Raw genomic sequence first — 23,905 nt, 5'->3', positions numbered from 1 at the left:
ATTTAATTTATATATCGGAGGACAATCAGCTCTTTTATAAGGACTTAATATAACTGACCATATACAGATATCGTTTTGCCATGAAAAATGCAAACTGGTTAAAGTATATATTTCTCTATTGCAATAATATAACAACAAAATATCTAACATAACAATAAAAGGGAAATAACTCCTGTTAGATTACCGAAGTTATGTTGTCGTTGTGGTAAATGGAACAAGGAAGCTGATATGCGAAGTTTTATTATGTATCTGATTAGGTTGTTCTTCTATATTTCTATATCAGGTGGTGTGGCAGTAAAATGGCGCTGTAACACCAATTTTACTTACAGCAATATTCGGTGTTCTACCGCCAGAGGTTTAGTATAATGCAAAAGACATAAACAATGTGCTACCAGAAATTGCATCTATTAAATGCATAAAATGATATAGATTTGTAAGAAAGAAAAAAGATTTCATTTACATGGAAGCAGCACGAAGGAGCAAATTTAACGTATTATATATAGCCGTAATAAGTTTGGCAGGCGCTTGCTTAATGACAGATAAATGAAAAAAAAAGATTTTGTTTAAGGTAGTCTCAATTGAATCACACTACTGAATAAACCATTGCAAAAGGTAGGCCAAAACAGCTTTGTCCTCTCCCTGCATTGAGTTGTGATGTACTATATTCTAGAGTTTGGCAGCCGAAGCTCATCCTTAACCAAGTAATTTTCACTGGGTAACAAAATGAATGGTTGGAATTTCTCCTCTTAATTAGCTAATAAAGTAGGTTCCCACCGCTGTCACCATTCAAACTGAACTAGTTTGTCAACTCCCTTCGGACTTATGTAATGACTGTAAGGATCAATCACAGTTCGCCATATTTATCATTTTACCCAACGCCTTGATAAAACCCATATATATAATTCTGGTATAACAATAACGTTTGTATTTACTCAGCAATTTAATTATGATTATTAATCTAAATGACAGTGAAAAGTGAATGAACGCGCTCTCACCGAATTCGTTAATTAGAAAACGTAGAAATATAAGTGTTCATGTTCACAGGATTCAAAGGGTTACACTCAGATATATCAATAATAACAACAACTCCAAATAAATTACAAAATACTGCGAAGATATCATCTGATAATACCTTCTTTAGCGGGAAAGTTAACTAGAGTTCAAACGGAAGTCAATAACATGAATTATTTAACAAAGAATAAGTTTTTGTTTCTCTAAAAGTAGAACACTGACCTAAAGTTTTGAGACTGTTTATTTGTTGAACACAAGCACGACTCGCGGATAAGATAATTTGGACACATTTTTCCTAATATAACAGCATAATTATAATACTCTTAAAGCTGCAAAGATCACAACAGTGTCTGGGTAACCTAATATTAACTAATGGGAATTGATCAGGACATCAATTTCTTAATAACGAGATTATTACCAAAAAACTTGTACTTAATATAGTACACTCGACTCCTGCTGAACTACTATAGATAATTAAAATTATTCAACGGAGATAACTTCCATAAGCTTAACTCAGGAAGTAACTCAGACTGAGGAATATTGTGAACAAGCTGTAATGACATTAGATATTAGGTGATGCGGTGTTCTACCGTCAGAACTTCAGTTAAAGATAGAAAAACGTAACCGGTAACTAATAATTCTAGTTCATGAAAACATGTTATAACAATATGTTGTGTTTAAATCATATCCCTGCAGATACAAGATAGAGAAAATTTAGTGTCCTCTACGGAACAAAACCAAAATTACTAAACTAAAACCAGCTACATATGGGGTCGATGTGTTTTCTCTCCTTTGGTTTCCTAACCCCATGCTTTTTGTGTTGAACGTACGTCAGAGTGGAGAAGACAATAGCTTCTTGACCTGAGCCGGGCAATGCCAAAGTTCTAAATAGTAGTTGTTATTCACTGTAAGATGCTCAGCATGTTTTGGTTGAAATGCACATTTTTGATGTTTATTTTTGATAAACTCTGTACTTCTCACGGCGGACGTTTCACGCATGTTTCGCTGTTATGGAACCCTTGTTGGTTCTGGGACATAAAAGACCCGCTGTTTCCAACTACATGAATGCAAGAGGCAACTAATATGAACCACATGTAAGTCTTCAGTGTAGAGGACAACAAAGAAAAGACTGTATCCAACTGCAGGTGTCTTTTAAAGGGCGATGTCTCCTTCATCCTCGTTATCCAGGGATTACGCTCACTTTAGCTCTCTACACCCCTGGAATATGTCATAAAGAAATTGAAGGCTCATTCTGCGCCACCTTTTTGATGAAACAAGAAGACTACTTCGACCCTTTGATATACATCAATAGAATCTCGTGGTCACGTAACGGTAAAAATGACAGGCTTTGACGTCGGGCGTCTTCCAAGGACAGGTATCGGCCTAGCGATTGGTCAGGGGTTTTTACCTGAGACCAATCAAACAGCTATCTTCTTGCCTTCCTATTTGCTATGACATATTCCAGGGGTGTAGAGAGCGAAAGTGAGCGTAACTTCTGGATATCGAGGATGTGTCTTCCAACGCACCCGTTCTCATATGATCCTGGCTGTTGTGTCTCCCTACGTATCCGTCATCATGTAACCCTGGCTGTTGTGTACCCCAAGGCACCCGTACTCATATGATCCTGGCTGCTGTGTCTCACAAGGCACCCGTTCTCAAATTATCCCGGCTATGGTGTCTCCATAGATATCCGTTCTCAAATGATCCCGGCTGTTGTGTTTCCATAGACACCTGTTCTCAAATGATCCTGGCTAGTGTATATCCATAGACATCCATTCTAAAATTATCCTGGCTGTTGTGTCTCCCTAGACACCCATTCTCAAATGATCCTGGCTGTTGTGTCTCCCTATACATCCGTTCTCAAATGATCCCGGCTGTTGTGTCTCCCGAGACATCCGTTCTCAAATGATCCTTGCTGTTGTGTTTCCATAGACGACGGTTCTCAAATGATTCTGGCTGTTGTGTCTCCGAGATATCTGCTCGCAAATGATCCCGGCTGTTGTGTTTCCATAGACACCCGTTCTCAAATGATCCTGGCTACTGTGTCAACAATAACCAGACAGCACAGATCGTAGCTGACACCTTCAGGTTACCGTACACTGGATATAACCCTGTCTGTATGTGGAATAAGTCTACATGCGCCATGGATATACAGAGGAACTGGAAACACGCAAGGTTAGTGTACTTATCATATGAGTTTGAGTTTATCCTGAAGAATATCATTTGAATTGCGACTGACATTACCTGGTACAGAAAATGCGGAATTGAATATATGAACGACGTGAATTGACCCAACGACACACAGCCTGACCATACACTAATGATTTCCCGAAATGATTTTGTTTGCAATCATATGAATGGATAACGATTTATTTTCAACTTCCCGCAACCTTCCTATATGGCTTGACGTTCGTCTATTAATCTAGACACTGTATGACATCTTCGTGGCTTCTTAACTCACACTGGTCGCTGTGTCGGTACATTGATATGTGCACGTTCAGTGTCATGCTTTACATACACACAGTTTGGGATCACAGCAGCAGAACTATCCATGATTCAGAAATAATCTTTAGTAAACATCTCCGACAAATGTTACATATTTTTTCAGTAGGGGTCTCTCTTGTGTATGTATAGTGCATTTACCAGACAGATCGATATGTATTAATCATTTTGGCAACACGCCAACCTATATTGTCCACGACGCAGACCTTTAAATAGCTCGGGTACTCGATAGAATTATCATACGGAAACGCAGTAGTGATTTGCGTTATAATCGAATGAAACTAAACTACTATATACATGTATCCTGGTAATTTGCTAACTGTGGACGTAGTATTGGTATTGAAATTAGGCTTGTAATTCAACTCGTCTACGATACACTCTAATACAAGTATTAGATGGGTGCGTAGATGAGCGGAATTACAAGTCTCATTAGATTGGTAAGCATTTTACTTTTTCTCTCTCAAATATTTCATTCCCCCAGCCATTTTTTTCATAAATATGTATATACATATACTGCTTCCAAGCACAGATATATATGTAGATATATTAATATTTTGATAGGGGCTGCCAGGGTTGGGAGCCCTGGAGTCAGCCCATCAGCAATATGGTGTCCTCACTACTTTTTATTACGAGACAAAAATGGTGGATTAAATGTATGCACCTGTGTAGTTTCGGAAAATATAAATCTAGTAAAACTTTTCTCTCAAAACCACTCTATGACCTGTGTAGAAGATAGTAAATATATTTGGTTACCCATTCTTCCTAATGTCTCCCTCGACAATGCCACACTTTTGGCCTTTATTTGAGCGTTCGCCCCTGTGAGGAAGGCTTTGGGTTCTGTCCCCTAGCCGAGACATACCAGAGTCTGTACAAATGGTAGTTTCTACTCCTGCTTGACGCTCAGCAATTTAGGAGTGGGACGACTGGTTCGCCCGTTGTCAGTATAATGTGACCGGGTGGGTTGCCCTGCTTGGTGTCTTCGGCAGTATGTTTCAGTGAGGTAGCACTATAAAGATTACATCAGTTCCACGTTATCACAAGGAGACAAACACGAACATATCGCAGCCTCCCAAAACTCACACACATACACTACACAGGGGAGGCCGTCCTTAAATGACCATAGCTGTTGATAGGACGTTAAACAATACTAAACCAAACCAAACCCACTAGTGGGTTAACCCTGGATGTGATTTCGTTGGTTAATCTTTTAATTATGACGTCATGTAATTCTTCGCAACGTCATCTTCCAATGTGAAGTCATGATTCGTGACAATTGTTTCCTTGATCGGAAAAAGACATAATTTATATTCCAAGTGAAACATGCTCTTTTTAGATATGATACGAACGTTATGGGAGAAAAAGGTTCCAAACTCGTGACGGCTGGTTTAAATGTTTACTTAAAATAGATTTTTGTAATTTACTAACTCAAGCGAGATAAACATGCTAATTTGTATATACCAAACCAACCGACTGAAGAGAAATAACAAGAAAAAATGATGATACTGTTTTTACATGCAGCAAAATCGAGTCCCTTCTTTAGGAAAATAATTATATCAACTGTACAATGTTCATTTTATACTGTATAGATGATGTATTATTATAATGTTTAAATACATTTATCTCCCTTTTTGTAGGGAAACACGATTCTTTGTTTCCCGGGATTATTCATGTTCACGAGGGCGATGCCCGTATAAACATGATTTATCGAGGAGAAACAGCAAATCGTGTTTATCTTTCACAAGGAAAATAAATATTTCATCATGCCCAAAAAATAACCAATAACGCGCCATTACAGTCATTATTGCCCCGTCACGTGACCAGTATCATCCAATCAGACACGCTGTTATAAAGATGATGTATAATCATACTAATCATAGTCTTATGGTTGTATTGTAGCTGGTAAGGAGATGTCGTCCAATCACCACACGAAACAGTCCCCCAGCCATCTCGACGAATGTCCAACATGTCGTCGGCGCGCTGCCCGAATGGAACAGTCAGTCGTCAAACAGGTACCGAAGAGAAGACCAACCACAAAGAAACCCAATCCAGTAAAACTTAAAAAGACAACATTTACTTCAAAACCGGTCGGTGAATTTCCTTCACTGAAAAGTGGCTTCATAATTTCTCACATCCATGCGTTGTCGAAGGATCATGCGTATGTTTGGCACTACAGCGAGAAGAATATACTGGTGGTAAATACTACTGGCGGGGTAGAACAGACGCTTAAACTTGACACAAACAGTGCCGTTATAGATATAGGAGTGTCGCCACGAAGTGGGAATATATGGTACGCATGTGGTGATGGAGCCGTGGTTGAGATGATGAAAAACAAGACGTGTTTGACAAGATTTAATCTCGGATTCGAACCTCGATGCTTGTGTTTGTCATCCAAAAACCAAGTTTTGGTGGGACTCGAGTGTAACATGTTAGTCTTATCTATAGGTGGACATATCGTTACGGATCTACAGAAGATAAATCCTGACGTTGATCTGGTCGAGTTTTGTCCCAGTAAAATAGCTCAATGTCCATACACAGACTTCTTTTGCGCGTGCGATTTCTTCCATCACTATTTCGTTTTGCTGGATCCGTCACTCAAAATTATTTGGTGGTTCCGTGGAAGTACCGTCACAGACGCGAGAGGTGTTGTCAAGGACACCGGGTATTCAAGTCCAGATCTGTTTTGGCCCCACACTGCTGCGTTTGAAAAGGATGGAACAATAATAGTCGGAAACAAGGATGACAACAACGCCCTAATAGCAATAGGGCGAGACGGTCACGTGTTACAGGTGATATCAAGAGAGGAGGACGAGCCGTACGCACTGTGTCTACACAAAGACGGAAACTTGTGGGTGGGACTGGACACACGTCTGGTCAAAGTTTACCAGTTGTCAGGGAAACAGGTCACACTGCGTCAACCGCTTACGCTTTAAGTCAAACTACGAAGTATGGAAGACGGTGTCAATACAATAGAACAAAAGTGCAGTTCAAGGTCGATACAAGGTAAAATAAGATGAAACGAATTTTCTGTGACGTGATCTGTGCAGAGTCTGCTCTCAAACGACAGGTAAAATTTATAGTGACTATCAAGAACATCAAAACAGTTATTCTCATCCTTCACATCGGACTTTATATGTGTCTACCTTGAACCTACATGTGAGGTTAGCGCAGTCACCATATACGTCTATGTCGATACGTAGCTGTTATAATACTCCAGTCTTTGGATGCAGTTTAAATTAAAGACTGGATCAGGACATAAATAGAAAAAATTCGGATTTACTTTCGTGTTAGTCAGGTTTCTGTTATTATATTGATCAACAAATTTATCACATCAAATTATAAACAAACATACAAACAAACAGCCTGCATTCAATAATACCATCCTCGGTATCCAGGGGTTACAATCACTCCATCCTCGATATCCAGGGTTACGATCACTCCATCCTCGATATCCAGTGTAATGTATGTTAGTTATTATGGTTCCGGAGATCCCGGACCGGGCTCCGTTTTGTGTGTTACACGTATGTGCTGCTCTTCCGATTCCGCCATTGTGTGTGTTCCTCTTTACTGGCGTGGTGGCAGTCTGCTCTACGAACTTTCGCCTTCATAAGACCTATACAATGTCAACAAGACCACATAACGCCGTATAAAACGGTACGGAGCCGTGAATTATCGTCTTTAATCAGTATTTATAATATGTTTTACGGCATGGCCGTTAGTGAGGGCGGAGCCAGGTTGTACTGTAAATGTATCGGAATATCGGTACTGTACTCTTTCAAGCATTGAGTGATGTGTTAAATTACTAAATCAGACCTACGTGTATAGCTATACAGTGTATATTACAGATAAGTTTCCTTTCTTGATTTCTTTTTGGCTGACAAGATGTTTGATATCTTGAAGTTTTCCGCCTAGGCGTATGATGACATGACATTAATGTGAGAATATGCGAAAGGTTCATTAGACTATATAAGTATTTAAATTTGCACCTCTTGAATCCATTGCAAGAATCAAGTGCAGCATATTCTACAAAGACATTGTTATAAAACATATTAGGATGGATATTGTTAATCATGTATAATAGCATAGTTATCTGATATCCACGAAAAAATATACATATATATATGTATATATCTTTACGAATAAGCCCTTTGGATTACTTCAAACTTAACTTCAATGATTTATAAATATTGTATCCAGAGAGAACTTATGCATAGTATTTTACAATTTTTATGCTTTTTATGTCTAAAAATTAATTTGTTCAATGCTATAAAAACTGGATTTATATGAAGTTTATTAAAAATAAGAAGAATATGCGAAATCACATTTTTTTGTTATTTTTCAATACCCATCTTTGCAGCCAAGAGAGTCAATAGATCTATATATCTTATATATATATTGTGGATGAATACATTTGTTTCAGCAATTTACTGACTATATGCTTTATATGTCTCTGCTTTATGTATAGTTTTAGCAATAGAGAAAATGTATTGTTTCCTCAATTAGAAATTGAATCAGTTCAGCACAATAAACTGGATAGATTTTTTTTTAAATCGTGCAGATTTGTAAAACAGCAGATTTTCTTTTATGAATAAAAAAAGCTGTGAGATAGTAATCAAAAATGAAAATGTTACAGTATGGATTCAATTTTTTTCTTCTATTTTCTTCGTGCAAAATATCAATTAAAATATTCTGATGAAAATATTTGTATGTTTTTTTTATCCTATCATTTTGCGTCACTGTGAGAAACTCCCTTTTTGTTGACAACCACGTTGTTTTGTTGATATTCCGTTTTCTAAGTATACACCACTGCAATCTCTACCCAGAGTTGTCGTAGGGAGTGCAAGGACCGTAACTCTTTGTGGTAGTCTCGTTCAACCAGACTCTTGTTGTCTGCGCAAGCGTCTGATTGACCGAGACTACACTGCTGATACAATAATTTTTTCGACCCCAGAGAACTAGAGCAATGTAGCCGGTAACGTTATGTCAAGAGAGTTTACATCTTTAACCGGAAAGTATCAAATATTTAAGTATCCTATAGTTAGATATAAGTTTTAAATCTTACAAAAATGTAACGTTTGTTCGAGATTCGGCAAGCGAGAACTTGTTTCGAGATCAAGATGGCGGAGACTACAGCGCGTGCGACCGGCGGCCATGTTAAGACAAGTTTTTCAGTTCCATAGGTATTGTGAATATTCTTTATTTTTCTTACATACGTGTTACCTATAGGGATAGCTTCGCTCTCACGGGCCCCTCGGGCCCGTGAGAGAGCTCCGCCCTCTATAAACTTTGGTTGTAAACACTTGACAACTTTCGAAGATGGCAACACCACGTGCGACATAACAATGGTGTTTGACGAAAAATTGAAACTGTAAACTCATTTGACAATTGGCGACAGAATTTAGTGTACACATTGTCACTGTACAATAACTTTAATGAGGTATTGGGTGAGCGATTCTCGTGGTTAAAAAAACCAAGAAATGACGAATTTAGGGGCATGGTAGCTGACGATGCCCCTGTTCCGGAGGCTCGCCGTAAAACTCAAGCGCAGAAACTGGCGCTATTGGAGTTAGTGCTAGGGCAGATCGCCAATTTCTGTCCAGTGATAGCGCGCAACACGATCGTTAAAACCTGCACCTCAGTTAGCCAAATCTGGCAGACCATACGTCAACATTATGGGTTCCAGTCAACTGGAGCACATCTGATCGATTTTGCGGCCATTAAGTTGGAGGCGGGCGAACGTCCGGAGGACCTCTACCAACGATTAGTAGCCTTCGTGGAAGACAACCTCCTCACACAAGACTCTGGCATTATACATCATGGTGTCTAAATCACAGAAGATGAAGAACTATCGCCCTCTTTAGAAAATTATGTCGTATTGCCGTGGCTACAATTAATAAATTCAGACCTACCAAAACTCATCAAGCAAAGGTATGGTACAGAACTGCGGTCACGTACACTCGCGTCCGTTAAGCCGGAGGTATCACAAGCACTCGATTCGCTGTTGGAGGAGGTCCAATCGTCCGAGGATGCCCGCTCAATGAGAGCCGCCGTGTCTGGTCTGTCGCGAGGTACATTGCCGCATACACCACATGCTCATATCGCGTCGCGAGATCAGCGAGATCAGCGGTCCAGACCCCAGAAGTCTTGTCCGTTGTGCAAGGAAGCGGGAAGGCCTAACAATCACTTCCTTAGTAAATGTAGCTTCCTTCCCACACAAGAAAAAAATAAATTCGCAAGAGCTCGACAAGTGTCAGAGGAATTGGAGAGATATGCTGACAATATGGCTGATCCAGAAGGAGATGAGGTATTACAGACAGAAACTCTTAACAACCCCGTACGAGGACGTGTTTCAATGTCATATGCCCTTACGCCTGCGGTAAGATTGGGTGTCAAAATTGCCCACAGCAAACAATCTGCTCACCAAGCCGATGGGTCATCGCCTTTGAACGTCTTAGGCGAAACACGTATGGTGGTGTCCCGTGACAACCACGACTTATATTTTGAAGGACTTGTCGTGGAAAATCTAGACACTGATGTTCTTGCCGGGATCCCTTTCATGGAACGCAACGATATATCCATACGTCCAGCAAAACGCCAAGTATTACTCGGGGATCATACTCTGTATGAGAACGGATCCACAGAGACTACTATGGACAGACATTAAGTGAGGAGGGCCCATGTTCTACGTGCCCCTGCCCTCACCACACTGTGGCCAGGATATTATATTGAAGTAGCCCTGCCAGCTGACCTCGCCACATCAGATGGTGAGATTAGCATAGAACCACACGACTCATCGCCTCTCACTGCTCCCTCAGTCCTCACTAGTGTTGCAGGGAAAATCAGGATACCAAATCTCACTGGAGAACCACAGACCTTGAAACGAAATGAACATTTCTGTAAAGTAAGAGCCACGACTTACCCAGAGGATATCACAGTTACCCCTACCACGCACACTGAACCCCATAAGGCCAAAACTACCAACCTGTCTCACTACAGTGATAGGGCAACCTTGACCCCGATGGACTCATGCCGACCAATATCAAGTCTGAGTTCCAGAGTCTACTATCAGAGTTTGACGAAGTGTTCAACCCAGAATTCACAGGTTACAATGGCGCTGTAGGTCCCTTCAAAGCCAAGGTTAACATGGGTCCAGTTCAACCCCCTCAGCGCAAAGGTCGCTTACCTCAATATTCGAGGAACCAACTTTCAGAGCTCCAAGTCTGTAGGTGTGTTTCGTCGACCAGAGGACATTGGCATATCTGTCGAATACGTAAACCCATCATTCCTTGTCAAAAAGCCTAACGGAGGTTTTCGACTAGTCACAGCATTTGCTGACGTAGGGCGATACAGTAAGCCCCAGCCATTACTGATGCCTGATGTAGACTCAACCCTCCGTCAAGTCGCCCAGTGGAAGTATCTGATTGCCACTGACCTCACAAAGGCTTTTTATCAGATTCCCCTTGCTAAGGAATCCATGAAGTACTGCGGTGTTGTAAGCCCCTTCAAAGGCACCCGGGTGTATGCCCGTACCGCGATGGGTATGCCAGGCTCAGAAACTGCGCTAGAGGAATTAACTTGCCGTGTCCTCGGTGACCTGGTAGAAGCTGGATGCATAGCGAAACTTGCCGACGACTTGTACTGCGGTGGCCAGACTTTTGAAGAACTACTACAAAACTTTAAATCCGTCCTTCAGGCCTTACAGAAATGTAGCTTGAACCTCTCCGCTCCAAAGACAGTTATATCCCCAAAGGAAACTATCATACNAAGCTGGATGCATAGCGAAACTTGCCGACGACTTGTACTGCGGTGGATAGACTTTTGAAGAACTACTACAAAACTTTAAATCCGTCCTTCAGGCCTTACAGAAATGTAGCTTGAACCTCTCCGCTCCAAAGACAGTTATCTCCCCAAAGGAAACTACCATACTGGGGTGGATATGGCGACTAGGTACAATCAGCGCTAGAGGAATTAACGACTGAATTAACCCCACCCCCCCACCCCCCAACACCGTTTACGGTTTACGTGCGTTCATCAGAGCATACAAAGTACTTGCGAGAGTCATGCAAGGCTGTTCATCACTCCTCTCTCCGCTTGATAGTGTTGTCGCAGGTGGTCGAGAGTCAAAGGAGACCATCCAATGGACCGACGAACTCCTCCGTGACTTTACAAGTGCCCAGAAGGCGTTATCTTCTAACCGCACCATCACTCTCCCCACGTCTACTGACCAACTATGGATAGTTACAGACGGTGCAGTCAGAGACCCATGACTAGGAGCAACGCTGTACGTCACTCGTAACAACAAAGTCTGTCTTGGAGGCTATTTCAGTGCCAAACTGCGTAAGAACCAGACCAATTGGATTCCGTGTGAAATCGAGGCTCTGTCCATCGCGTCCGCCATAAAACATTTCAGTCCATACATCATCCAGTCAACTACAAAGGCTTGTGTGTTAACTGACAGAAGACCATGTGTGCAAGCTTTTGTGAAATTATGCAGGGGAGAATTTTCTGCTAGCCCTCGAACCTCGACATTCCTGTCCACAGCGAGCCGCTTCCAAGTGTCGCTACGACACGTCTCAGGCTCTGCTATACTTCCATCCGACTTCGCGAGCCGCAACGCCCCCGTGTGCAATGAGCCTACACGTCAAATTTGCTCATTCCTCAACACGTTTGTCACTAGCGTTGTTGGTCAAGTGTCCGTCGATGACATCCTAGCAGGATCGTCCAAGTTGCCGTGCACCAGTCGGTCCGCATGGTTGTCTATACAATCCGATTTTACAGACCTTCGTAGAACACACGCGCATCTGTGTCAGGGCACCCGGCCCTCCAAGAAACAAACTACGGTCAAGGATGTCAAACGTTACCTAAACGTTGCTTCTCTTTCTAGGGACGGCCTCCTTGTCGTCAAACGTGACGCCCTGTTTGCCAGTTCAACCGACTGCATTATTATTCCCAGACAGGTCCTCGATGGTCTATTGACAGCCTTACATCATCTAAAACTTGACCATCCTTCAAACCACCAGCTCAGGTGCGCCGTCCAACGCCATTTTTACGCACTTGACATAGAGTCCGCAATCAAACGCACCACCGATGGTTGCCACCAGTGTGCCGCCCTCTGCAACGCACCTACGTTTCTTCAGGAACAAAGCTGTGGGGATCCGCCAGCCTCTGTGGGTACCCAGCTTGCTGCGGATGTCATAAAGCGCGAGCGCCAACTTATTCTGGTCGTCAGGGAGTGCGTGTCATCCTACACCAGCACCATGCTGATTGAGGACGAAAAACATCAATCCCTTCGCGATGGCCTACTGCAATTGTGCGTCAACCTTCATCCACTCGATGGCCCTATGGCTGTTATTCGCACGGACCCAGCACCAGGATTCAAATCCCTTGTAAACGATGTAACTCTAGCCAAGTATAGGTTATCTGTGGAACTGGGACGCGCTAAAACCGTTAATAAAAACCCTGTGGCTGAAAAGGCCATCCAGGAGTTAGAAACAGGAATACTTCGTCAGGATCCACTGTGCCGTGCCGTCACACCCATCATTCTCTCCCTCGCTACAGCACGACTCAACACTCGCATAAGGAAACGCGGTATGTCTGCTCGTGAAATGCTTTTCCAGCGAGACCAATTCTACAACCGACAGATACCCGTAGAGGATCAATCACTCCTTATGCAACAACACGACGACAGGAACAAGAATCATCCTTACAGTAGATAAGCAAAACCCCATCGCGTCGACAACCAATCCCTCCTCGGCTAAACCGAGGTGATCTTGTATATTTGTTCTCCGATAGTAACAAATCTTGTGCCCGCGACAGATACTTAGTGGTAAGCGTTGATGGCCAATGGTGTAATATCCAAAAGTGTGTTGGCTGTCAATAACGTAAATCATCGTAGCGTGTGAAGACTTCAGATTGCTTTAAAGTAGAGGGTCCTTCGCAAATACCGGATTCGCAAGGCCCTCCCCGGTTTGTGCAAAGCGACGTACACTCAGACGATGATGACAATGTGCACGTTGGCCCTCTAGTTGGACAACATGATTTCTCCAACAATGTACCAATACCCGCTGACATTATAACACCCTCCCTGCCTGAAATACCGTCGGTAATCCTACTTTGTGGTCTCATCGGGTTAATGATACGTCTTAGACAAGCTGTTTTACGCATTGACGGTTGGTGAGCAATTATCCTTAGATACAGTAGTTTTGTCTAAGTTTCTACATAATAAATAACACAAGCCTACATCAGGTACAGCTGTCCTTATTGTTTTTAATCCTGGTGCTGAACTTGTATGTCTTTGTTTTACAGGATTCTGCTTTAACACACAAACACGAATACACAACACACACACAAACACGTATACACAACACACACACACAAACACACAAACACGTACACACAACACACACACAAACACGAATACACAACACACACACACACACACACACAAACACACAAACACGTATACACAACACACACACAAACACGTATACACAACACACACACAAACACACGAACACCTATACACAACACACACACACAAACACACAAACACGTATACACAACACACACACAAACACGTATACACAACACACACACAAACACACAAGCACGTATACACAACACACACACAAACACACGAACACGTATACACAACACACACACAAACACGTATACACAGCACACACACAAACACGTATACACAACACACACACAAACACACAAACACGTATACACAACACACACATGGAGGCACGTCATTGAATGACAGTAGCTGTTAATAGCACGTTTGACAGATCAGAAACCGAACCCGAACCAAATAAAGGGAAATGCGCCTACCCAATGATTGATTTTCTAAGCTAAAATGAATTGTTAAGAGACGGTATTGATGGTAAAAGGTTATCTATAATAAGATCTTTATATGAAAAAGTTAAGTGTTGGGTTAAATATGAAGGAAAATTGTCAAAACTTCACTTGTAAAAACGGATTATTCCAGGGAGAAATTCTGTCGCCAATCTTATTTTCATTTTATGGAAATATAATTGTGAAATGCACTTTTTCGAAGAACATGGTCCATCTATTAAAATACAGTTACTCAATTTGTTCTTAATAATGTACGCTGATTACATGGTCATTGTAGCAGAAACTCCTGAAGGTCTAGAAGCTAGATTTTCTTTTAAATTATACTAATAAGTGGGATTTAACAGTGAGTTTCGAAATGGTTGTAATTTGAGTGACAATGAATACTGGGGTCCATTTAGACATAGTTGATGAGTTGAATTACCTTGGCGTTTTATTAAGTTATAACGGAAAGTTTCGTAAAACGCAACAAAAAGAAGCAGAATAAGGTCGTAAAGCGTGCCATTTGGTGGTGGAGGAAAACCGGAGTTCCCGGATGTTATATAGGGAGACAAACACGTGAATGACTGAACCCATATGGATGTTCCTAGCTGTGGATAAGTATCTTTACGACCGTGACTATGGTCAAAGCTAACACGAAGATTCCCTCTCATTCCAAACTCGGTGTGCGTCTCGGTTGGGATTATCTAACATAATCTTAATCTTCGACTGGGATTATCTAACATAATCTTAATCTTCGACACAGATAGCTCGCTCTAGCTCAATAACAGGTAAAAGGCTTTATTAGTCACTTATGGTTGTTAAAAACTGCAGGGCTAGTATTTCGCAACTGTCGCCATCAGTACGAGAGCACGATGATTATATTACGGGCAACATGGTCAGGTAAAACTATTATGCCGTTTGTTATTTTGTTTTTTTATTTTCGTTTTTGGCAGTAAACGAGTATTGTTTATTGCGTCACAATTTCAGCCATTGTTAATGATGTCACTATACATGCCCACATTATTAGTACTTCAGGGGTAGAAATATCCTAAAAATTTGCCCCGAAGAATGCCAATATAGGGGCGAACCCGGTTGACGGTAATAAATAAAAGAAAACCAACTTATCCCGAGCTTGTTGCGATTGACTACTCTTCTTAAACGAGTAAAATGTTTGTGTCTGTATATATATATTCGTGGATATTAGGACCCAGTGTATCAATATCCGCTGGTTATTTAATTTCGCGCCATCTTTGCGAATATAGCGAGATGTACTCCCCATTAATTGTCGGTACTTTCTGTAAACGATATTAACGAAGAGGATAGATCCAGTCCTTAATTCGAGCTATTTTCCTAATGTCCACCAGTCACCCTGTCAGGCAGGTTTATGTAGTATGCTAATGCTAACGTCATTTAACTTACAAGAATGTGTGAATTATAATATTGAGAGAGGAGAAAATGTGTATGTAAGTTTCCTTGATAGCAGTAAGGCATTTGACACAGTGTGGCATGGTGGCTTGTTATACAAACTGTATAAGATGGGGCTGAAATCGGAGTTGTGGATGGTTATGAAAGCAATTTATACAAATGTAACTAGTTGTGTAGTGAGTAATGGCATTCTATCCGGATGGATTGTGATGGAGAGGGGAATCTTACAAGGGAGCGCATTGTCGGCAAAAATGTACCTAGTATTCATTAATAATTTGTTAAATACAATTGAACAATGCGAGAACTACAGCAAAAAATGGAGATTTATTTTTTCTTCGACAAAAAGTAGCATTGTAACATTTTCAAGGAGAAAGAAAATTGATGCAAATAGGATCTTTCATCTTTATAGTTGCCCCCTCCGGAAGTTGACAACGTAACGCATGTTGGAGTAATGTTAAATAATAAATTCAATAGTATGGAACGTACACTTCGTGCATGTAATAAGCTTCGTAGTGGAACAATGAGTCTAATTCGTTCTGGTTGTCATCCTAGTGCTTTTAACCCTTTAACTACAGGTAAAATAATTAACACTAAAGTGTATGCTTCAGCCTTGTACGGCTGTGAACTTTGGAATCTAACAAACACAGAAATATTAATGTTAGAGAGGGCGCACCACTTTATTGTCAAATCCATTCAGGGTTTCGCAACCCGAACAAGAACCGATATGTGTACTGGCCTCCTGGGTTGGACATGTACAAGTATAGAAGGATATATAGATACTAAACAGTTATTAGTTTTCGGTAGGATATGCAGATTACATAGAACGACACTCTCGTCTCGTGTCCTATTTACAATACTTTTTATTGTTAATCTGGATGCAGAAAATAATGTCAGGTATGGTTTTGCGTATGATATCATAAGGATTCTAAGAAAATATAATTTATATGATCCGGTTCAGAAGTATATAAATGAGAGATGGTTTCCTCTTAAAACACCTTGGAACATGCAGGTTAAAAATGCTGTGCATTGATATGATGAAAAAGTATGGTTAAATAGGATGTGTAATAATACTGACTTCTCTAGGTTTGTTTTAATACATGACAAGTTAGTTCAACTATATTAATAAGGAAACATCACACGATGTCATTCAAGTCTGTCACAGAAAGAATTTCCACAAATGGTTGGTTAATTTTCAAATTAAAAATAAATCATAGCTACTGAATCAGCTGTAATAACGTGTCAGGCCCTTGCAGATATTTCCCCGTCAGTGATATCGGGATCAGGGTAGGATTTCCCCGTCAGTGATATCGGGATCAGGATAGGATTTCCCCGTCAGTGATATCGGGATCAGGGTAAGATTTTGCCGTCAGTAATATCGGGATCAGGGTAGGATTTCCCCGTCAGTGATATTGGGATCAGGGTAGGATTTTGCCGTCAGTGATATCGGGATCAGGGTAGGATTTCCCCGTCAGTGATATCGGGATCAGGGTAGGGTTTCCCCGTCAGTGATATCGGGATCAGGGTAGGATTTCCCCGTCAGTGATATCGGGATCAGGGTAGGATTTCCCCGTCAGTGATATCGGGATCAGGGTAGGATTTCCCCGTCAGTGATATCGGGATCAGGGTAGGATTTCCCCGTCAGTGATATCGGGATCAGGGTAGGATTTCCCCGTCAGTGATATCGGGATCAGGGTAGGATTTCCCCGTCAGTGATATCGGGATCAGGGTAGGATTTCCCCGTCAGTGATATCGGGATCAGGGTAGGATTTCCCCGTCAGTGATATCGGGATCAGGGTAGGATTTCCCCGTCAGTGATATCGGGATCAGGGTAGGATTTCCCCGTCAGTGATATCGGGATCAGGGTAGGATTTCCCCGTCAGTGATATCGGGATCAGGGTAGGATTTCCCCGTCAGTGATATCGGGATCAGGGTAGGATTTCCCCGTCAGTGATATCGGGATCAGGGTAGGATTTCCCCGTCAGTGATATCGGGATCAGGGTAGGATTTCCCCGTCAGTGATATCGGGATCAGGGTAGGATTTCCCCGTCAGTGATATCGGGATCAGGGTAGGATTTCCCCGTCAGTGATATCGGGATCAGGGTAGGATTTCCCCGTCAGTGATATCGGGATCAGGGTAGGATTTCCCCGTCAGTGATATCGGGATCAGGGTAGGATTTCCCCGTCAGTGATATCGGGATCAGGGTAGGATTTCCCCGTCAGTGATATCGGGATCAGGGTAGGATTTCCCCGTCAGTGATATCGGGATCAGGGTAGGATTTCCCCGTCAGTGATATCGGGATCAGGGTAGGATTTCCCCGTCAGTGATATCGGGATCAGGGTAGGATTTCCCCGTCAGTGATATCGGGATCAGGGTAGGATTTCCCCGTCAGTGATATCGGGATCAGGGTAGGATTTCCCCGTCAGTGATATCGGGATCAGGGTAGGATTTCCCCGTCAGTGATATCGGGATCAGGGTAGGATTTCCCCGTCAGTGATATCGGGATCAGGGTAGGATTTCCCCGTCAGTGATATCGGGATCAGGGTAGGATTTCCCCGTCAGTGATATCGGGATCAGGGTAGGATTTCCCCGTCAGTGATATCGGGATCAGGGTAGGATTTCCCCGTCAGTGATATCGGGATCAGGGTAGGATTTCCCCGTCAGTGATATCGGGATCAGGGTAGGATTTCCCCGTCAGTGATATCGGGATCAGGGTAGGATTTTGCCGTTTACCAGTTTGTGACTTATTTATGGTGGTATATTTCTGCCATCGATTTGCCGACTTATTTTGTTTATATCTGTTTCCTACGGAAGCGTAAATGGACCTCTACTTATTGTTTTAAATGTCACTTTATCGACATAAGGTATGTCGACTTAACGACATTTTACTAGACATGGACCTTCTTTTGTTGTGATAAAACAAAGCTCGCCATGTCGTGTTGTTTAAGTCCTTTAGACTATGTTTTATCACAACAAAAGAAGGTCCAAATACGTTTCCATAATTATATATAGCAAGATATTTATGTTGACATAACTTTATAATAAAGCAGCCAAGGTTGTATGTCACAATTTAAACCATTAACGACGACAGCAAAGGAACAAGGTACATGTACCTGCACGTCGGGCTGAAATACATGCAGGAGGAAATATGCATCTGGTAAGTTTACAGTTACATTCAAATATACACATATCAATTTATCTTTAATTGCTTATATGACTCGTGTGTGGAGAGAAAACATCTTGAAAGTAGAGATATCAAATGTTATTTCATCTAATCAGAGGGCAGACAGGTTTTCTTAAATGATGATACTCGCGTTCCCTTTGTCCGAATACAACACATTTACTCTCACATAGTACTAGTAATTGAACGAGTGGTGACGTTTTATTGGTTATTTAATTACTCAATGTACCCCATTTCCAATTTTTCTGAACCATAACATAAAATCTACATCCCAGCTGATCTTTAGAGTATTTTAGTTCCCAAAAGTGGGACGCCAGTTCTTATCGAACAAGTGGTCTGTTGCAAACTATGGATACTATTCGTTAAAATTATGTGAATTTTATGCCGATCTTCGTTTTAGAAATTCTTCAAATTGGCACATTCATTGAACAACAATAAAACAATAATACTGAAGCAAACCTGAAAAAATTCGAAAGTCCTTTTTGAAACATACCCCCTCCTTAACTACACGATTTATCTATGACGTCACTACTTGTATCATAAACGCTATTTGAACTGTTTTCTAATGTAAACAACTTTATTAATTTTGTTATAATTATATAATTATAGATAATTAACTGATGAAACGAATTATATCTAAATGATTATTTGTTCAATTAAAAGGTTCTTAAGGGGAAGTTTCTGGAACTATTTGTGGGCTACAAATTCAATGCGCCCTTTTTATCAGTCGTTGCTATATAGAGAAGACGTATTGATAACGATTCTGTAGGCGTCTTTCTCGAATTGTATAATAAATAGAATCTAACACTCGTGTTCATGTTACATAGAATTGATTAATCTCGTTATATAATTTTATATGAAATAAATAAATTCGTTTGTTTAAGGGTAAACTGTCTACAGAAGCCTGAGAGACCACCTGGTTTATATTATACATGTATATATACATGACATGATACAACCTCGTGAGGTATAACAATTTCAGAATATTTAAAGGTGCATTGCATGTGGCAAAATTGAACAATATTGTTGCCAATTTCAAATTCTATGTGAAAGACATGAATACTCACATTTCTTATACTTATAACACATTTCTGAAAATAGTAGGCCAACCTGCATAACATATTCTCTAGTCTTACTATGCAGCATTTTTATTTCAGATCCATGTGTATGTGACCATGACTTTACTGACATGCAATCATGTAGTGGAACCATTTCCAGGAGGAACTGAAGAGTTGGTGCAGTATTATTTCAACATGTCCTTTAATTACCATGATATTTGTGTTTTTCTTCTAATCGTGCATCATATAGTAGTCAGCAGAACTACGGTTAAAAGGATTTTGCGACGATTGAAGGCAAGGCGGTACGGAATAGAGAGTCCACTCGAGGAAATATATTGGGGATATATATATAATACATGTTGTAATATAGTAATACAATGTCTATTGTGTGTATGTAAATATAAAAAAAACATGTCAAAGGGAAAATAAATAGTATTAATAAAACGTTTGTAAACTCATGACGATATATCATTAAATGACATTTAAAACAGATATATGAGTACAAAATATTCCTTAACAAGATATTTTCATGATAATCATCACCATCATCATCATTATTTTACTGAGGTCATCTATTTTGTTTCTGTATGATTAAAGGGAGGTAACCGAAAGTAGGAGGACCGTATCAAACTTTTTTTTTGTGAGTTGGTGTTGGTTTTATGTTGGTTTCTTAACTCATTCATCCCTGAAAACACATTTGAACTTATCCAATTCAAAGGTTGGAATAGTTCATTAAGAAATTTCAAGGGTGAACGTGTCAATGTCATTTATTTTTAATAAGTTCTCATTTCAGAATACAATAACTCTTCCAAAAAATTTGAAAAACAATGAAAGCATTTTTTTTTAAATTCAAATTAAAAAAGATATGTTAAAAATATGTGTCTTATTTTGTCGTAATGTAACAGGATTCATAAAAAAAATTGTGTAAAATAGGAGGTTTTAATATGTTGTAATTTATAAAACTAATGCATTACAAATGATGTTAAGCAGTCTGTCATGACGGTCATGACATTCACAATGTCAAATATAATTGTGATTATTGTCATGCGCAATGCAGTTTACTAACAAGTTAATGAAAAATGTAATTCGGCAACTGCGATTTAATAAGATAAGTTGATGTTATTTAATTTTAAACAATATTTTTAAATCATCAAGTACGATTTAAAAAAGATAGGGATGCTATTTAGTATAGTTTTTATTGTTCTAGTCACGTACCCATATTCAAAATACATATTAGTATACATTTCCTTTTGTGAAGAAACTATAGGAATTAAACTAGAGATCAAGGATTTGCTCAATTTTCAAATTGATTTAATCATAAATTAGTTTTATAATTCCCCTATTATTCATGAAAAAGATTCACAGCTGACAAGCATGCAATTTTAATTTAAATCAACCTTTTTACAATAAGGAGATCCAGGCACCTCCGTTTCTAGTGAAGAAACCTGCACCATCCTGTTCAAACCAACCTCATTCCCAGAAGATAATCCAGCCATCCTCATGCCCAGTAGACAATCCAGCCATCCTCATTTCCTGTAGATAATCCAGTCATCCTTAGTTCCAATAGATAACCCAGTCATTTTCATTTCTAGTCGATAATCCAGCTACCTTCATTCCAAGTAGATACTCCTTAGTAAATAATGAAGCAACCTTTATCCACAGTAGATAATCAAGCTACCCGCATTCCATGTAGATTATCCAGTCACCCTCATTCTGCGTAGATTATCAAGCCACCCTCATTTCCTGAATACAATCTTCATTCCCGGTAGATAATCCAGCCATCCTCACTTCATATAGATAACCAAGTCATCCTCATTTCCAGGAGATAATCCAGCTACCCTCATTCTCAGTAGATAATCCAGTCATTCTCATTTCCAGTCGATATTCCAGCTACTTTCATTCAAAGAAGATAATCCAGCCTTCCTTATTTCCAGTCGATATTCCAGCTACTTTCATTCAAAGAAGATAATCCAGCCTTCCTTATTTCCAGTAGATATTCCAGCTACCCTCATTCCAAGTTGATAATCTAGTCATCATCATTTCCAGGAGATAATCCAACTACCCTCATTCCCAGTAAATAATCCAGCCACCCTCATTTCCAGTAGATAATCCAACTACCCTCATTCCCAGTAAATAATCCAGCCATCCTCATTCCCAAAAGATAATTGCAGCCACCCTCATTTCCAATAGATAATCCAGCCACCCACATGTTCAGTAGATAATCCAGCCAACCTCATTTCCAATAGATAATCCAGCCACCCTCATTTCCAGTAGATAATCCAACTACCCTCATTCCCAGTAAATAATCCAGCCATCCTCATTCCCAATATAGAATCCGGCCACCCTCATTTCCAATAGATAATCCAGCAACCCACATGTTCAGTAGATAATCCAGCCACCCACATCTCCAGTAAATAATCCAGCCATCCTCATTCCGAATATAGAATCCGGCCACCCTCCTTTCCAATAGATAATTCAGCCACCCACATCTCCAGTAAATAATCCAGCCACCAACATTTCCAGTAAATAATCCAGCCATCCTCATTCCCAATATAGAATCCGGCCATCCTCATTTCAAATAGATAATCCAGCCACCCACATGTTCAGTAGATAATTCAGCCACCCACATCTCCAGTAAATAATCCAGCCACCAACATTTCCAGTAGATAATCCAGCCAACTTCATTTACAATAGATAATCCAGCCACCCTCATTCCCAGTAGATACTCCAGCCACCCACATTTCCGGTAAATAATCCAGCCACCCACATCTCCAGTAGATAATTCAGCCACCCACATCTCCAGTAGATAATCCAGTCACCAACATTTCCAGTAGATAATCCAGTCAACTTCATTTCCAATATATAATCCAGCCACCCACATCTCCAGTAGATAATCCAGCCACCAACATTTCCAGTAGAAAATCCAGCCAACTTCATTTCCAATAGATAATCCAGCCACCCTCATTCCCAGTAGATACTCCAGCCACCCACATTTCCGGTAGATAATCCAGCCACCCTCATCCCCAGTAAATAATCCAGCCACCCTCATCCCCAGTAAATAATCCAGCCACCCACATTTCCGGTAGATAATCCAGCCACCAACATTTCCAGTAGAAAATCCAGCCACCCACATTTCCAATAGATAATCCAGCCACCCACATTTCCAATAGATCATCAAGCCACCAACATTTCTAGTAGATAATCCAGCCACCCACATTCCCAGTAGATAATCCAGCCACCCACATTTCCAGTAAATAATCCAGCCACCCTCATTTCCAGTAGATAATCCAGCCAAATTCATTTCCAATAGATAATCCAGCAACCCACATCTCCAGTAGAAAATCCAGCCAACTTCATTTCCAATAGATAATCCATACACCCTTATTCCCAGTAGATACTCCAGCCACCCACATTTCCGGTAGATAATCCAGCCACCCACATCTCCAGTAGATAATTCAGCCACCAGCATCTGCAGTAGATAATCCAATCACCAACATTTCCAGTAGATAATCCAGCCAACTTCATTTCCAATAGATAATCCAGCCACCCACATCTCCAGTAGATAATCCAGCCACCAACATTTCCAGTAGATAATCCAGCAACCCTCATTTCCAATAGATAATCCAGCAACCCACATGTTCAGTAGATAATCCAGCCATCCACATCTCCAGTAAATAATCCAGCCACCAACATTTCCAGTATATAATCCAGCAACCCTCATTTCCAGTAGATAATCCAGTAATCCAGCCACCAACATTTCCAGTAGATAATCCAGCAACCCTCATTTCCAATAGATAATCCAGCCACCCACATGTCACCAGCAACCCACAGCTCCAGTAGAAAATCCAGCCAACTTCATTTCCAATAGATAATCCATACGCCCTTATTCCCAGT

General features: G+C 40.6%; 1 protein-coding gene across 1 annotated transcript; it reads left to right on the top strand.

Moving 5' to 3' along the window:
* Nucleotides 1-3,080: 3,080 nt before the first annotated feature.
* Nucleotides 3,081-6,866, top strand: LOC110442271. Its single transcript, XM_021485788.1, has 2 exons — nucleotides 3,081-3,186; nucleotides 5,410-6,866. Exon 2 carries the CDS (start codon nucleotides 5,421-5,423, stop codon nucleotides 6,441-6,443), a length of 1,023 nt encoding a protein of 340 aa, XP_021341463.1. The 5' UTR covers nucleotides 3,081-3,186; nucleotides 5,410-5,420; the 3' UTR covers nucleotides 6,444-6,866.
* The last annotated feature ends 17,039 nt before the right edge of the window (nucleotides 6,867-23,905 follow it).

Source organism: Mizuhopecten yessoensis, unplaced genomic scaffold (genome assembly GCF_002113885.1).
Source record: "Mizuhopecten yessoensis strain PY_sf001 unplaced genomic scaffold, ASM211388v2 scaffold716241, whole genome shotgun sequence".
NCBI lineage: Eukaryota > Metazoa > Mollusca > Bivalvia > Pectinida > Pectinidae > Mizuhopecten > Mizuhopecten yessoensis.
Note: the sequence above shows the minus strand (reverse complement) of the source record. Positions and strands in the feature narration are given on the sequence as shown.

What these genes read in the sequence shown, in the direction of transcription:
- LOC110442271 (XM_021485788.1), top strand. Translation starts at nt 5,421, where the DNA reads ATGTCGTCCAATCACCACACGAAACAGTCCCCCAGCCATCTCGACGAA.